General features: G+C 42.2%; 1 protein-coding gene across 1 annotated transcript in view; it reads right to left on the bottom strand.

Moving 5' to 3' along the window:
- COL22A1 (collagen type XXII alpha 1 chain) overlaps positions 1-17,094 on the bottom strand; it is a 220,972-nt gene that overhangs the window by 89,526 nt on the left and 114,352 nt on the right. The window contains exons 13-16 of the mRNA XM_005145496.3: positions 13,346-13,399; positions 11,937-11,990; positions 7,030-7,083; positions 4,169-4,213 (exon numbers count right to left, since the gene is read on the bottom strand). Of these exons, the coding sequence (XP_005145553.3) occupies positions 4,169-4,213; positions 7,030-7,083; positions 11,937-11,990; positions 13,346-13,399 (207 nt within the window). The remainder of the gene's footprint in view (positions 1-4,168; positions 4,214-7,029; positions 7,084-11,936; positions 11,991-13,345; positions 13,400-17,094) is intronic.

Here is a 17,094-nt window from a genome sequence, read left to right as displayed (position 1 = left end):
TTAAGAAAAACCTGTCATTTTTCACCTTTGCTTTCCATAACCTTGGGGAACAATTAGTCTGTTTCTATATATCTCCAAAGTTAGACAGCCCACAAAGTGCACACGAAATGTATTCCACCACTTTATTTTCAATACCTGAAGATATGTTTGTTTTTTTTCCACATATAACTAAATCTGACTTTTGCTTGCTACAGTTTCAGGCTAGCATGTCATTCCCTGACCCCTCACAGAGAACAGGCTGAACCCTTCATCTTTACAAAGGCCTTTTATGTATTTGAAGTCTTGCAAAACTCCCCCTTCAGACCTTTCCAGCCTAAACAACCTCAGTGCTTTCAACTTTCTTCATAGGCGCATTTTTCAGTCCTCTGATCACATTTATTGCTCCTATTTGTGCACTGCCCACCTTTTCCACACCTTCTCACAGTAGCTAGGTGCCTGGAGCTGGACACAGCTAAGGCTGACTTTGAGCAGAAAGATTATTTCATGTTTTATAGAGTATTCTTCTACTTAAAACCCAGGATAATGTTTACTCCAAACCCACTTCCTCAGGACAGCTCCTTAATAAGTTGTTCCAAATCTGTAGCAGTTTGCAATTCTCCCACAAGTATGAAGCATCCTGTTGTTCCACATTCAAGCTTAATGTATTCCATATTTTAGAATCCAGGGCCTTAATGGAGACAATGACAAGATCAATAATATACTCCTGCTGAACTTCACTTCCCTCTTATTGATTGTGGTCTCTGTTCATTCCAGCTGCTTTAGGTTAAAACCCGTTGAAATAGGGATTTTTCTCTTACTCTGTAAAAGGCTTACCCCTCTGCAGGATGAAATACTGATTTTGCTTGTATCCTGCACAAACCGTTGAATATAAATTATCAGATACATACTGTGCCACTGTTAACATAAATGTGCATGTAAAACAAATGCTAAGAATATGAGCAGTGACAGCAAAGTATCAGCTTTACTTTTTGAATGTTTCAGTCATCTTAATTCTGATTGGTGTCCCACAGGACCCCTGTTAGACTTCTGTTATTATCTGCAAACCCATACTTACAGCACTGGATTTAATTGGCTCCTTTTGAAAACTACATTGATCAGCAAATTAGAAATGGTTTTGTAAATCAATTTCTTTCTCCTTCTGCTTTAGAAAGTCAATCAGCATTGTAACATAAATGTTAATTTAAAGAATTATATTAGTGGGACCTGTATGCTACAGAAAGCAGCTGAAAGCCAGTGTCAGACATCAGGATCTACTTGCTTTTGGAATGATAGTTTCTGCATTAATGGTTTCCTTTGCACTGACTGAACCACAAGTATCCTGACTTTCAGTAAGCAACAGTCTGGTAGATTGCTGACAAAATGTGAAATGTATTCCCAGGAGGAATTTTAACATCAACACACTTCAGAAAGGAGTATTTCACACATGCTGTTTTAGCTGCCAAAACAGAAGAGTGTCAATGTTCTTAGTGGTAGCAATGGGGGCAGGGAAAGGCAAATATGTTATTCATACAAACCCATACAATAAAGCTCCTTGAAAACGCTACAAAAGTCTCAGATTTCAATTTTTTTTCTTCAGAAAAAGCTGTCCTTATAAATATTTTTTATTATTATTTTCTCCATTCCTTAAAAAAAAGGCTATTTAGAGAAAGTTGGGGGGGATGGGTTTTAGAGGTTTGGGTTTTCTTGTTTTGTTGATTTGTAAAAAAAAAATAAATCAAACACAATAAAAGTTTTACTCTTCAATTTTCATTTTAAGACCCCATTTAATTTTCCTGTGCTCTATAGTTTTTTTCTGGTTTTAATCGATAAGCAACAAGTGAAAATTCCAATTCCACAGAAAATTTAGTACTGTTTTCTGACCTCTAACAGTTAGAAAGTGTGATGATCCATTGGAAAATGATTCCCCAAAGAGTCAGAAGGTTCCTGGGAAAGAATGATGGAGAGCAACCGCACTGCATAGAGGGACCTGGCAGCCCTGCTGCCTCCTTGCATGAGCTCTTCTCTAATACAAGACAAGGATTTACAGGATAGACAGATGTTTATGCAGCAAAAGCAATGCACTGTGTCATTCTGAACTGCTGTACGTGCCTAAATTAATATGCCAAGTATCACATAGATATATGGTTTATCTTGGCAGCCAAGTGCATCATGCTTATCTCTGTCCTGGAGTCCATTGTATGAAAAGGGACAGGAGACATCACTCATATTGTGCAGTGGCTCCCTTAAAGTGCAGATGTAACTGATAACTACTGGATTTGGGAACCTATAAGGCCTCAATATTTATATCTGAGTTCCCAGGACATATTAGAACTCAGCAGCAAGACGTATTATAGAATATTTAACCTTTTTTTTTTTGATACTAGGGTGCAGATTTGATATACTAATACTCAGCGCGTGGGCCAGTGCTCTCATCTGGTATAATAAACACTCTTCTACTCAAGCACAAAGAAACACAGGTTGTGTAGGTGTCAGTATTCAAGTTACAGACTGAAGAGCAGACAAGGAAATATTTGGCCTGCCGAATTTACACCCACTGGTTTCACAGTCGTACTGGCTGGTAGAAGTTAAAGCAATGGCAGCGGGTGCTCTGAGACCGTCATTAAAGCTGGGAAAAAATCAAAGTACAATCGTTGTAACAGAGATCTGGCTGCTCCAGGAAAAAGAAAATAAAGGGAGCTCTAATTGTGCATATCCTTTTAATGAAACAAACCCTAATTCATTTATTCCCTACTTTAATCTTCCTCTAGCTTAGTCAGCTGCCTGCCCACACACAGTTCAAGCTTCCTCTCCCATCACAGTGATGTCAGAAAGATGGATTTTCTTCCGGGAGCCAAATATTCCAGCAGATTAGACAACCTCGCCTCCAGAAAAGCAGTGGCTAGACACAGCACACTGAGCCAGGCCTGCAAAGGGCTAAGGCAAAAGCATGAGGAAGATAAAGTATGATCCAGCCTTTTGCTCTAGCTGCAGCAGAGAGGATTGAGAATGCAAAGCATGATCATGGCATCGTAAATGGCAAAACGGGCACAGGGAACTGACATCTTGACACATGCTAAAGCAAAACACAATATCTCACCCTAAGGGTCTATTGATCATTTTTCCCAGTAGGCAAAAGCTTGGTGTAAATCTCAGGGTTTCTTCTCCGGAAGAGTGAGAAACAGGAATAAGAGCATGCTAACAAGCTAATAATGCTCTCTTTCACATATAGCCAGACATAAAGACAGCTTGAACACAGGCAAAGCTACCAGACCAGCACTGAGATATTCCTGTCTCAGAACAAGCTGAAGACATAAGCAGGACAGGACATTGCTCAGGGCTGGAAGACATTCAGAGCTGGCAAGAAACATGCCTGTTTTGCCTGCATGAGTAAAGGGGCCACATGCGTCCAACAGATTCTAGTCATCCCCCACCTCCGGCTGTTTACTGGGCACAGGCACAGCAAAACACCTTTTTGATGGTATTGCTGGGAGCATCAAGCACTGCCTGGCAGTTCTGCAGCACCTGATGTCTCTCTGAACACAGTGATCAAACTGAAACAATAAAGACTTTGTGCCTGCCCAGCTCTTCATTTAAATGGTTATTCCAGGTATAGCAGGCTCTAGGTCTCTTGAATAATTAATGTGGTTCAAATCTCTCCCCACGTTCTGTAAAAGAGCTATTCCCAGACAGGAGAGAACAGGGAATTGGGAAGCAGCTCCAGCCAGATGAAGCCTTTAACATGGGAACTACCTGGTACTCACAGCTACCGAGTTTATTGTGATGGGAAAAGACAGAAACATGGGAAAAATAATTGGAACATCTGCAGTAAGATTAGGATGTGCCAGATGCAGTCATGGTCATAAGCAGTCAATGGTCATTCACAGTTTTTAGGTGGTACACACCATGTGGACACCACACTATATTCCCTCAGTGGCATACCTTCACTCCTTCTCTCTCTCCTCCATCTCTAGTTGTACACTGATGAGAAGTCCCTAAATGTGTGCTCAGATCTCTATTCACAAAGCCCCCCTGCACTCCCATGGGAACTCATTCCCATACAGCAGCCAGAGGTGCAGGGCAGATAGCAAACTTCATCATTAACCACCTCCCAAAGCTGCGGGCAGCCCCCCCCACCAAATGGGCCAAGGCCCAAAGCAGCCTGGTTTCGACTAGCATGCATCAGGAATACCTTGTCTCCTCGTGTTCCTTTTTCTCCTCTTTCTCCTTGTAGACCCTAAGAAATAAAAGGAAAATGAGATTATAAAGGTCAATTCAAGTAGAGGCATAGTTATCTCCTCTAATCAGCACCAAATCGCTGTTCATGTCTGCACAATCTATTGAAGTTAATCTCAGGGGCATTTCCCATGTTGCCAGTCCTCAAAGTTGGCCCCAGGCATGGTTCTAAACAGACTTAGAGCAGGGATGACCTATGGGCCCAGGAACGTTCTGTAATATTATATTGCCTGCAGACACAGGACCCTCCTGCCAACACAGAGTGGAGGGACAGGGAGCACACCACAGCTGCAGATGGTCTGGAAAACAATCAGTGCTCTGCATTTTTCATGTTGCTCATAAACGATGAGGACTTTGGTAGAGGACAATGCTAATGGAAAAACCTGTTGTCTGAACAAACAAAAATGCCCATTCCTGGTGGTTTTTGATGCAGCAGGAATCTGGCAGATGTTAGATCATCCCTGTCCTGGAGGCCCAAGCACATGTTTGCACTGTGAATCCAATACCAGTGTTCATCTGGACTGCAAAATTCATCTCCTCCCAGGTACAACAGGGCCATTGCTGGGGCTTAGTTTGATAAAAGATAGCAATACTAACTCAGTAGGCAAGGGACTCAGTAGGCAGGAACACATTTCACCTTCCCTTGGCACAGCAAAAACCCTGAATTTTACCTTTATTGTAGCAACTGAACAACAAACTAATAGCTACACAACAAACTAATAGCTACAGGCAGACAAATATGCTCAGTCAGTAGCGGCCTCTCTAAAACTGCCAAATCTTAAAATCATTCTTATTGTAATAATACATTCGTATTTAAACTTCCATTTATTTTATGCTATAGAAGAAGTTTACCTCCAAGGTAATGAGAGCCACATGTCTGGGTTTATTTGCCCCCTAGGATGATCTACATAAATAAGATGTTCAGATCACAGGCCATGGTTGTCTATGAGAAAACTCTGTACAGCCCTATCCATCTCTAACAACCCAAACTGAACCTGCAGTTTCCCACACTGCAAAGAAATTACCCCACCATTTCCTAAGAGTAAATGACAGGAGGTTTAGAAATATGACTCCTTTAATAACTATGGGGCCCATGTGTAGACTGAGTAGATGATTATTGCCCTGCTCCTCGCCAGCAGCTCAAGCCAAATGTCAGTCGTGGGGTAGAAACAGACAGGACCTTCAGCAATGGTGCACCACATGAATGCTTTACTTCTCACACAAACAGGTGACCCAAGGAGCAGGAAGGAAATGTTATCATAACTTTGTCTATGTATCTCATTCATATTGAAAGAGATCTATCTCATTGGCAGGTAATGCCACCCCCATATTCATTTCAGCATCTTCAAACCTAATACAAATTCAGCCTTAGACCATATAGGGAAACAGCATGCAAAAAGACATGGGAAAATACAAAAGGGCTCGAGCTCTTTTAAATACATTTGATTCCTTTGTAGTGAATTTTAAAGCAAGTCCTTGGCTGGTACAGTGCATGAGCACATCTTGTATGCCATGACAGGCACTGATGTGCATCATAGAATAGTTTCGGTTGTAAGGGACTTTTGCAGGTCATCTACTCCAATCCCCTGCATTAAGCAGGGACGTCTTCAACTAGATCAGGTTGTTTCAAGCTGTGTTCAACTTGGCCTTGAACATTGCATGGGATGAAGCATCTGCCACCTCTTTGGGCAACCTGTTCCAGTGTCTCACCACACTCATAGTGAAGAATTTATCCTTAATATCGAACCTAAAATCTACCCTCTGTCAGTTTAAAGCCATAATCCCTTGTCCTGTCACCACATGCCCTTGTAAAAGGTTATTTTCTAGCCTTCTTGTAGTCTGTTCAGGTGCTGGGAGCTGCTCTAAGGTCTCCCCTTCAGGAGCTTTCTCTTCCTCAGGCTGAACCAGCCCAGCTCTCTCATCCTGGCTCAAGAGCAAAGCTGCTCCAGCCCTGTCAGCATCTCTGTGGCCTCCTCCAGGACTGTTTTAACAGGCCCATGTCCTTCACATCTTGTTACCCCGGAGCTGGATGAGGACTGAAGGTGGTGATCTCACAAGAGTGCAGTAAAGGGGCAGGATCCCCTCCCTCGACCTGCTGCTCCCACTGCTGGGATACAGTCCAGCATGGTTGGTTTCTGGGCTGCCAGTGCACAGTGACAGATCACGTTGAGCTTCCCATCAACCAACACCCCCAAGTCCTTCTCCTCATGGTTGCTCTCAATCTCTGCATCCTCCAGCCCATATACATACCAGAGGTTGCCCTGACCCAGTCAGGTCCTTAAATCTCAGAAAATCCAATCAGCTCCTACAGCACCAGCTTAAAGGCTGCCTCCATAATTGCCAAGGTGAGACCACAAGACAGAGATGTTAACTTGATAGAACTTGATTTATTTTGGTCTTGCTGACTGTTCATTCAAGGCAGGCTTGTCTCTGAGCCTAAAGGCTGTTCTCTGACTGTTTCAAAATACAATTGGAAACTTGCTAAGAGATAGGGTTTGGGGTTTTTTTTAGCATTTTGATGACATTTTCAAGCACCATATAAATGGTGCATCAACACAGTGGAAGCATCACAAAACCACTGGCTGTTATCTCAATAATCAAATAATTTCTACTGGCATCTTGCTGCTGTCTACAGGTCTGTTATTTAAAGAGATCAGAAGAAAGTCAAGAAAATGTCTCTATTGGACATAGTACAGGTGAGTGGTCAGACATCAACTGTATTGCTAATGATAAAGAAAAACACAGCTGGGAAGAACACACTGAAAAAGCAGAGAAAGTTTGCAGAGCATTAAAAATGTACCAAAAGCCATGACTTACCGGTGCACCCACATAGCCTTTAATTCCTGGAGGACCCTGCTTTCCCTCGGATCCCTGGCAAGGAATTGAGATACAGTAAAACACCAGAAACTGTCTCACATAAGAATAAAACCAGTTATTCAGAAATGGAAGTGGCATTTCTGGGCTCACAAGGGGCTGTTGAGGATTCTCCATTCTCTCAGCGCTAACACAGACAGCAGGGTCTGACCTTCCAGCTACTTACACAAAATGATACCCCAATGTTTTCTTCTATCCTCAGGGCTCAGATATTAACAAGTTTTATCCTTCTGCAAAAGGCAAACTGCCCCATGCAAACTCCTCTACAGGTAATTCCAAAGGCTTTGGCCACATCAGTCATTGCCTGCTCATTGCATGCGGGGTGATTGAGCTCTGTTTTGGCTCCTGAACACTGGTGGTGGAACAAAGCGCAGGAATGTGTTGCTGCAAACACTGACGCAAAGGCCATATCCCAGCATAAATGAACCACAGACTTCAAAATATTGCTTATTTTGAAGAATAAATGAAAAGAAACAGATCTGAACTATATACTCCACTGTTTATTTTCAGCATAAGTGGAAGAAATGAAAGAGGAACAGGTACATTTCAGTAGCCCTTCAGCTGGCTACACACTCACTTTCCCTGGAGAGATGGAGAGCACTCTCATTGTGTGCTTTTATGTGTCTTACAATGGCTAAAAATGGTCTGGATCCTCAGCTGAACAGGCTCAATCCTCAAAACCATCCTATGGAGACAGACTAGACCTGACAAAACAGAGTTTGACCACAAGAACTGGTTTGGCATCACCTATATGACTGATTCTTTTCTTACTTATCTCAACTCCCTTCCCATCCAGTTAACTTCTGTGTTTGTAGTGGATAAAACTTCAAAAGAGATCAAGATTTTATTTTTAAATCACTTCTGCATTTCATATTAATAGACCTTTTCTTCTTAAAAAAAGAAAAAAAAAGCAGACAAAAAAAAAGCAACAACCCACAATCAAACAAATAGAACCCTCAAGATATGTTTGCAATGTGTTATTAGCTGAACTGGGGCTTTTTTTCCTAATGCAAGTGCCCAGGACACTGGCCATGTCACATCCCTGTTTACACTCACCTTAGCCCAAATGATAATCTCATTTGGAGCAGTTGTTAAGAACAGACCTTGGCTGGTCTGTACTTGGCTAGTGTTCCATCACTGCTTTAAGGAATACATTGCCCATTGCCAAAACAGTCCACCTCCCTTGGCCAGGGAGGACTTGACTTGTTAAAGCAGATGAACCTGTGCCCTGAATCCTGTGTGCAGTTCATCAGCTCAGCTGTGAAATGGCTGAACCTTTGTTAAGCAAACCACATGGTAAACTTAGAGGTTAAGAGCGATTCACAATTCACAAACCAATTAACAAGAGCTGGGTTTAAGCACAGGCAAAATGGTTCTGGGGATGTCTACAACATCAGGCACCTGAGGACCTGCAAGTTCAGGAAGTGGTGCAAGTCTTCTAATGGCAGCAGGCATGCTTTCCCTTTAGCCTGCAGAAAAATACTGCTATCAAAGAAGGTAAAACCTATAGGCTTTATAAAGGCCTGCTCCAAACTGTCCAAATTATCAAAGTCCAACTCAGCACCGTTACATAAATCATGGCTATAACACTCAGCAAAAGTTACAGAGAAACAGGGTTTGTCTGGATGAGAGGACTTGCTGATCCCACTCAGGGTCTTTGCTGAGATCATGTCTGGTAAACCAGAGAAGTGTGAGACATTCAACAGCTGAAGCAAACAAGAAGGGAATTTGTCAAAATGAAACTCTTACCTAATACTTTAGAATTCAAAGCCTTGATGTTTTTTTCCCTCTGCCTCTGTTTTTGCTATCAAGTGCAGATAACTGTCAGTTCAGATGGGGATGTTACAGCTCTGTCAGTGCCATAGCATTGACAGCCACAGAAAATCTCATTAACTGTTTACTAAAAATATGGGGGAAAAAAGAAGGGAAAGGTTGAATATTTGCTGTAGGATTTCACAGGCTAAAGAGCTTGGTCTCAAAAATCCAAGCTTTGTTTCACTACTATAATATGATGAGGGACCAGAGTTACGGCCTTTTTAATCTGGACCCACTTAGTCCAATTAAATTAAACTGCCAGATCCTGCATATTTATGTGGGAGCATTCTTCACTGACCAGTGGATATTTCTTGCTATCTCAGTCCACAGTGGAACTTTCTATAACCAGAAGCTCCTACACTGATTAGCACAAGGCTTTTGAGAGCTCTTTACTTCCATCATCCTAGCCAGTAAAATCATACATTCTTCTTGGTAAGCAATGAAGTTTACCCACCAAATGGAAAAGAAAACAAAACAACAAACACACACCAAAAAACCCAGTATATTTTTATGATGAAAACACTAAACTAGGAACAATCTCCCCTGGAGACTTCACTCAGCAGCAAAAGCAGTAGAGCCAGAGATGACATACCAAGGCTATTTCACTCCTGTAACCCACACATGGAATCATAGCACCAACTAGGTTGAGAAAGACCTTTAAGATCATCAAGTCCATTACCTCAGGACTGACAAGACCACCACTAAACCATGTCACTGAGGGCCTCAACATGTACCCTAATGTACCCTAATGGGCTCATTATTCATTGAGGTACCGCTGTGGACTGAAGTCCTATCACCAGAAGCCTGCTCTCCCTTTACCTATCCTAGTGGAAGCTTCACACAATCAGCGAGATCTGTACAAGCTGTGAGGCACCTCCTTAAAAGAAAGTGCTGGCAATTCCCATTGAGGAAAAGACTGGAAATCCCTGAGCCAATCAGATAAACAGGGGGCTGAGTTTTCTGTGGTGCACATGCAGTTGCTGAATGGGCACTGTGCTTGCCTGGCTCAATGCAAATAAAGGTGGACTGAGCCAGGAAGGACCAAATCCCAGCCAACCAGGGAAACTGCAAGGCAGTGCTGCATGGAGCCTGGGTTACAGTCCAGAGACACTGTATTGATGCTGATGATAAAAAAAGTCATCTAGCAAAAAAACCCAATCATTATAACAGTAACTGGAGAGGTAACCTCTGATTGCCTGTCTCCACACCTCATTCCACATCACCAAGATGCTTGAGGTTTACACTGAAGAGTAAAGGAGTGTGGATTCATACTGTATATTTTAAAGCCCCATCACCAATGTCAGGATGGTTTCTTAAAATAGCTCAGGTCAGAATCCAGCTCAAGAACACTGCATATAGGCAGTGCACCCATTGAGGGAAATGAAAGTCACTGTGAAAGCACAAAATCATTTTGTAGTTGAGAGGCTGGGGTTGGCCAAACTCCTCACTGGGAGCACTTGGCACTGTCTAGTCAGATGTCTACAGGTTCACCCCTGCCAGCACCTGTCCTGTCCAACCCATAGTGCTGATCTATTCAGTATCAACTCACTGCTTGGCTGGACTCTATGCACCTGATGATCCTGATGGAAAATAAGGAGCATTGTGCAGGATCAAGCCCTTCTGGAGGTAGATATAGATGTCTCAGTTCAGCTTGGCTTGTGAAAGCTTTGCAAAGCAAAGGTGAGGAACTTTCATACCTCAAGAAGCATCTTATAGCTTATTGGTTTGTAATTCCACTATAGGAAATATGAAAGAAAGAGAGAAAATATGTATTTATTTACATGACAGAATAGATGCAGCTGATAGGCACTTCTGGGTGATTAATTCGGTTCATTTCATCTACTCCCAAATCCCACTGATGGACAAAACTGTATCCACAGTGTCTCCACCCAGCTCAGCTCATCCCTGCTTCACAGCTGCTGAACATGCTGCCATGCAGCTTCCACAATCAACCCCTTCATGTTGATGAAGGTAATATAGGTCCCACAGAGAGCTGTGGGATGGCTACCAAGTATTGTCACGAACCCATAAGCACACAGTTAGTTCTGATACCCTCAAAAACCTCTCCACAGCTGAGGAACCTAGAAGGACCTGTATAAATGAACTTCTTTATTGAGTACTCTCAGACAGAGGAAACTGACTATCAGGACTGTATCTAGAAAGTTGTTCAGGTACTTGACACCCGTGTAAGGACAAAGGCAAATTCAATGGAAGGTTTAGATGACCAGATATGGCTCCTCCAGAAAGATGGATTTCTGAAAGGTCAGTATTTGCATAGGAGAAAAGTGGGTGAAATAAACCTGGGCAATCAATGAGTTGTCAGACTGAGTCATAGGCTGACCTGACCTTGCTGTGCATGATGCCCCTGAAAACACTTGTTAATGTAGTTCACCGTCTTCTTTTTGTGCTATAACAAGACAAACTAAATGAGGGGTAGTTACCCCTCAGTAACCAGGAAACAAGGCAAGGAGAGCTAAGGCTTTGAAATGAGATTAAAGAATTAATCATGAGAAGGGCTTCAAATTTAGGCAGGTTTCTGGCACCCGTTGAAGTCTCACCAGATCTCTATTCAGAAGTGCCTTATTTGAAGCAAACCCAGTGATATAAGCATTGTCACAAGTCCTACTATCTACTGGTGCAAAACTGAAGCCCCCAAAATAAGCAGAAACAGAGTAGGGTCTCACCATGATAATTTGTTTTCTCCCAGTCATAGAGTAGGGATAACTCTCACCTGTATCTTTGTGAGTGCTGGATGTGCTTACTTAAGACATGAAGCAAGGCTCATGTGCCCCAAAACACATTCTCTTTACCTTCTCCAGTTGGGCTGTTGATTAAACAAAAGGTATTTCTTCTTTTTACATACCTTGCCTAACTGCTCATACCTTAGCAGACCACTGATGAGGCTGAGCAGTTTGATTTCTGATATTCACACTGGTGAATGGAGAAAGTCATTAACAAAAAGCAATCCATACATATAAAGAGTCGGTGAAAAAAAAACAATGCCTGCCCATAGAAAGAAGAAATAGAAAGCTTACCTTTGGACCTGCTGGCCCTGGCAGCCCAAATGCTCCTGGCTGTCCTGGTTCACCCTGCAAAAAACAAACAGCAATATTGGTGGTAAATGCTAACCTTTTATATATAAAAGCTAGGATGGCTCAAAATAATCATTACATACAGCCTCAGAAATGAAAGCTTTATCTAATAACTACAGTCCTGAGCATCATTATCCAGAGATCTGAAAGTCTGTAGTGTGCTTTCTTCACACATATCAAAGCAGAAAGAGGCAAACTGAAAACTGAATAAGCTATTCATCTGCTCTTCAAACACAATCACCTAAGTAGCAAGAAATTAGTTCCCTAAGCTGTGAACAGCTTGCACCAACTGCAGTCTACAAACATAGATTCTTTGGAGATAACGTAATTCATTTGGTTTGGAATGGTGTCTTTACAGTGCAAAAAATGCATCCTATGAGAAACTCAGTCCAGGCATGCTATTGTCCAAGCCCAGACCATGCCACATGTGATGTGGTGAAGTTGTGGAAAACAACCACATTTTATCCATAAATGTGGCAAAAAGCAGTAACAGGATGTAGGCAACAGAAAGAAAAGAGGTTTTCTGCTGTGTATCACTACTTTAGTGTATGCCTGCCCTTCCAAAGGGTCAGTTCCTCAAGTTACCACCAAATGACTGCTACAAATAAATGGACAGCAAATGAAATGATAAAGGTCCACCACTGGGATGAAAAGAATTCAAAGGGATGGTGATCAAGCAGGAAAAGAGGGAAAGATCTAAAACACACTTGTATCTGCTTGACATACTGGAATATGTAATTTAGATGCTGGAATATGATATTTAAATACTGGAAAATGTGTTTGTGTTTTTACATTTCATCTGTAGTTCTCTTAAAGGCGGTATTTGGTACACTGCCTCCTTCTTTGAGCTAACACTGCACCTCTTCCTTGCTATTAGCTTTTAGCAGTGCACATGAGGAGTTCAGGTGCTTGCTTCTGTGACCAAGACACCTATTTTTCTTACCCCTGTCCACTGTGGAAGTACAAAATGGTCCCCTGCAGTCCTGCAATCTCCACCAGCCAATGACTCTTTGCCAGACTTAAAACAAATGGCCATGCTCTGGAGTTGGAGCTATTAACCAGCACAGATGCAGCAGTGGGCCCCAAGCTACAGGCTGCCACGACTGCCCCCTTTTCCATCTTAATGAATGGTAGTAGAGGTGCTATGGAAGCAAATCAGGATGGCTAATCCATAAAACTGCAAACCTGTGAGGGAGAGTGCTGGGGCTATTAACCTCCTGCCGTTTGTTTCTGCTGCTCCTAAAATGACCATACAAATCCCCAAGACATGTTTCACTCAATACAGATTGATTTCCACTGCCTGCCTCACACTGAAAGGCAGCGATTACATGGGGAGGTACAAAAAGGCTTACAGCTTCTCCTTTTGCTCCATCCTTCCCAGGGAGGCCAGGTGAGCCCAGGTACCCCTGTAATAACAGAATCACCATCAGCACAATAATAACACCCATTGCAAGTGCAAGGACATGAGTAACACATCAAGACATGAATAAGGAATGAGGAGAATCATTTCAATGGAAACATTTATTCACAGTCTCTGTAGGGGCTGTTGCTGACATTAACACGCTATTTGACAGAGCAAGCTCAGTGCAGGATAACTTATTTTTCCTTCTCCCCCACCCCAAATAAGATTGATGACACAGTATCAGCTAAGGTCATCTCAATCCAAAAGTTATTTGTTACTCAGAAACAGAAATGTTTCTGTATATGGAGACATTAGCACTGAGCTTCTGTTCTGTTCCACTCTTCTGTTTTAGAGTTTTACAAGGTTTAGAGAAAGCTCCTGACCTTGACAACACAAAACAAGAAAACACAGAGGTAAAACAAAAGACTTAGAAAAGGGCCTGTTTCCATAAGCCTTTCACAGTAGCTTTATAAACTCAAGGTTTTCACGGTAAAATGAGGATAAAGACTTGGACTTACCTTTTCTCCTTTATCCCCTTTCAGTCCAGGAAAGCCAGGGGGGCCTTCTTCACCCTACACCACCAATGGAAATAATACCTCTTATGAAATGCCACACCATTCTCTGGCATGTTTGTGCATTTTGGATAGTGCAGTTATAACTTGTTGAGAGTTGAGGCAAACTTCTCCTCCTTGCTGTAACAATGCTGTTCTCAGTCACCTGTAACTTGCTCATATTCAAACAGCTTCATCTTCAATTCTCAGTTCCAGTGTCTTCCTCTGGCTCATCCCTCCTCTCCACCCTTTTGTAAACATCACCCAGAACCAGTCTTTTACTGAGAACAGGATTTGAGACATATGCTGGTTCAATAAAATCATTTGAAGCACAGAAACATTTCACTGAGAAACTCTCTTGCTGCCTCATCTCAAAGAATAAGGACTCGAAATTTGGCACAGCCAACATACACAGCAAATGTCCAATGGCATGGGAATTTCCCAAAAAAACCCAAATGTGGAAATTCTTTCCCCTTTACGTGCTCACATTACACCAAAATATAACCTTCGAATCCACTCAACCCAGACCTTATCAATAGGACTGGATTTTACAAGGGATATTGTCATGAGTCCTTTAAAGGGCTATTACCAGTGTCTCTTCTACCTGAAAGAGCAGACACCCATTTGTGGGATGTAAAGCCACTAGCACTGCTGGCAAATGACATGCCACAAAGCAGACTGAAGTGACTGAAAGGTGTTTCCCCATTTACTTTTGTAAAAACTCAGTTACATAGAAGAATCCTTTTGAAAGAGCATTAACATGACTAAGCACTTGATGCATACCTGCATATACTTACAGAGGTTACTTATAGTTGCCTGTATATATACTTAAAGAGGATTACCTACATATGCAGATAAATTCAGGTCAAATTCTATCACATTCAGTCTTATTTGTGACATATTTTTCCTGCATAAGTAGTCCAACAGATTTAGATGGATGGACACCAAGGGCAAGGATCCAACGTCAGAGTGAAAAAAACTGGCCTCATTTATTTACAGGTATATTTGGTATATTTATATTTTAATAAAAGATACGAGTATCTGTGCTGTATATGCAAATTAAAGTCACTGGATACTTTTACAACTAAGTTTCTTGCTAACTGCACATTCATGAAGGTCAGATCTGCTGTATTTGAATGGCTTCTTAGTGGGGTAGAAAGGCCATCAAAAAGCAAATGTCAGTTTTAAGGAAATCATTTGCTGTAAGAGGCTGATACAACTTGAAGGAAGTGCTGTTCCATGACAAAGTGGGCAGCGTAGGTAAAAGAAAAAATGTGTCTTTTCCATGCAAAGTACAGGAATTTGGTTAACTTTTTCCTTTTATTCTCCATGAAGTGCCTGCTCCTCAGCACAGCTGCACAAATTAATCATAGTAGTCAGTAAGTTTAGTGCACAGTGTTCATAGGACCTCATATTGTTTCTAGTTCAACCTCCCTCTCCAAACAACATCAACATTGAAGTCAGACCAAGTTGTGCAGGGTTTATCCAATTTGGAGTCGAAAATCTCTCAAAATAAGATTACTCTTCTCAGACATTACTTACCTCCTAAGACAATAGCACCCCAGAAAGAGAAAAATGCTTTCCTGTTGTATTCATTATTTATTAACTAAAGCAGCACAATTTTGTCCTTTTGACTTTTAACGGATCTCAAGCAGCTGTTTACAAAGATGGGGAGCCCAGAGCAGATCTGTTGGCCCTCACAACCAAGAGGTACACAGGCATTTAAAGGAAGGCACTTTGACTCTCCCTTTTGGTGACCATACATGCCACAGACAGCTGGTCAGTCTTAACTGCCACCCTTGGACCAGGATCACCAAGCAGGGAAGAAAAGCTTCAGGGATGCACCATGCTCAGAGAATATATAATCCAGTGAGCACTCCAAAGAGCTCAATAAAGCATTGGAAGGGAGCAGGAAACAGAAAAGCATTGGTGCTGGTGTGCTTGCAGAGAACCAAAGTATCTGTGACAGGCAGGGATGGGAAAGCAACCAACAGCTTGCACCCTTAATTCACAGCCAGTTGCCACAACCCCACTGACAATGCAGCTAACTGGAATGGAGTCATGCTGGCAGAGCAATCCACATCACTAAGCAAATATCTTCTTTTTCACTAACCAACTTCATGAACTGCATTTGCAGAAAAATCACATTTTCTTTCCAACTTGTCCACCAGATTTTTTTAATCAGGTAAAATCCCAACCATTGTACTCAGTGTGCTGCTAAGGCCTAGGGAAGTGCTGGCATAGCCAAAAGGTTCCCTTCCCATAGCCTCATCAATTAGGTCAGTTGGGTTAGCAGATGAGCTTGCCTCTCTCCCTCCAACACTTGTGTGTTGAGGGGTCTACTGGTGCATATATCCTAGAAACCACTGTCTAAAGCCAAGGAAAGTTGCAGCTAGAAAATGACAAAAGCGGCTGAAGAACAAATCACAGGAGCCTGAAATAACAGTGTTCAAGAAGAGTTACCAAAGAATCATGAATGGTTTGGGTAGGAACGGACCTCAAAGTTCATATGGTTCCAACCCCCTGCCATGGCCAGGGACACCTTCCACTAGATCAGGTTGCTTCAAGCCCTGTCCAACTTGGCCTTGAGCACTGCCAGTGATGGGGCAGCCACAGCTTCTTTGGGCAACCCGTGCCATTGTCTCACCACCCCCACAGTAAAGAATTTCTTCCTTATATCTAATCTAAACCTACCCTTTTTCAGTTAAAGCCATTACCCCTTGTCTTATCGCTACTTGCTCTTATAAAAAGTTCTTGTTGGGAAGGTTACAGCTTAAACAATCGGGCTTGAAAGGAAAGCAACAGATTTTCCCAATTACTTTTCCTTTGCAGACTCATGAGCAGCTTGTCATTTCCTTATCCACTGGAAAGCCAGCCACTTAAGTTTAGTTTCATCCTCTGTGCTGCACATCCAGTGGCCTTTAATCAAACATTTCCTTCAAAGTTAGCTAAAGATTAATTCACCACTGCCAAAATACTTGTCAAATTGCCATCTGATCTAAAGCAACGAGAGGACTTCTCTTGCCATATAGCTGTGAAGTGCAGTCAGTCACATGGAAGCAGATGCTGCTGAGCAAGAGAGGGCAGGGAGGTAATGGAAGCAATGAAGCCATATACTGACACAGACTGTCAGCATGCAGAGGTTACA

This window comes from Melopsittacus undulatus, chromosome 1, assembly GCF_012275295.1.
Source record: "Melopsittacus undulatus isolate bMelUnd1 chromosome 1, bMelUnd1.mat.Z, whole genome shotgun sequence".
Lineage (NCBI taxonomy): Eukaryota > Metazoa > Chordata > Aves > Psittaciformes > Psittaculidae > Melopsittacus > Melopsittacus undulatus.
Note: the sequence above shows the minus strand (reverse complement) of the source record. Positions and strands in the feature narration are given on the sequence as shown.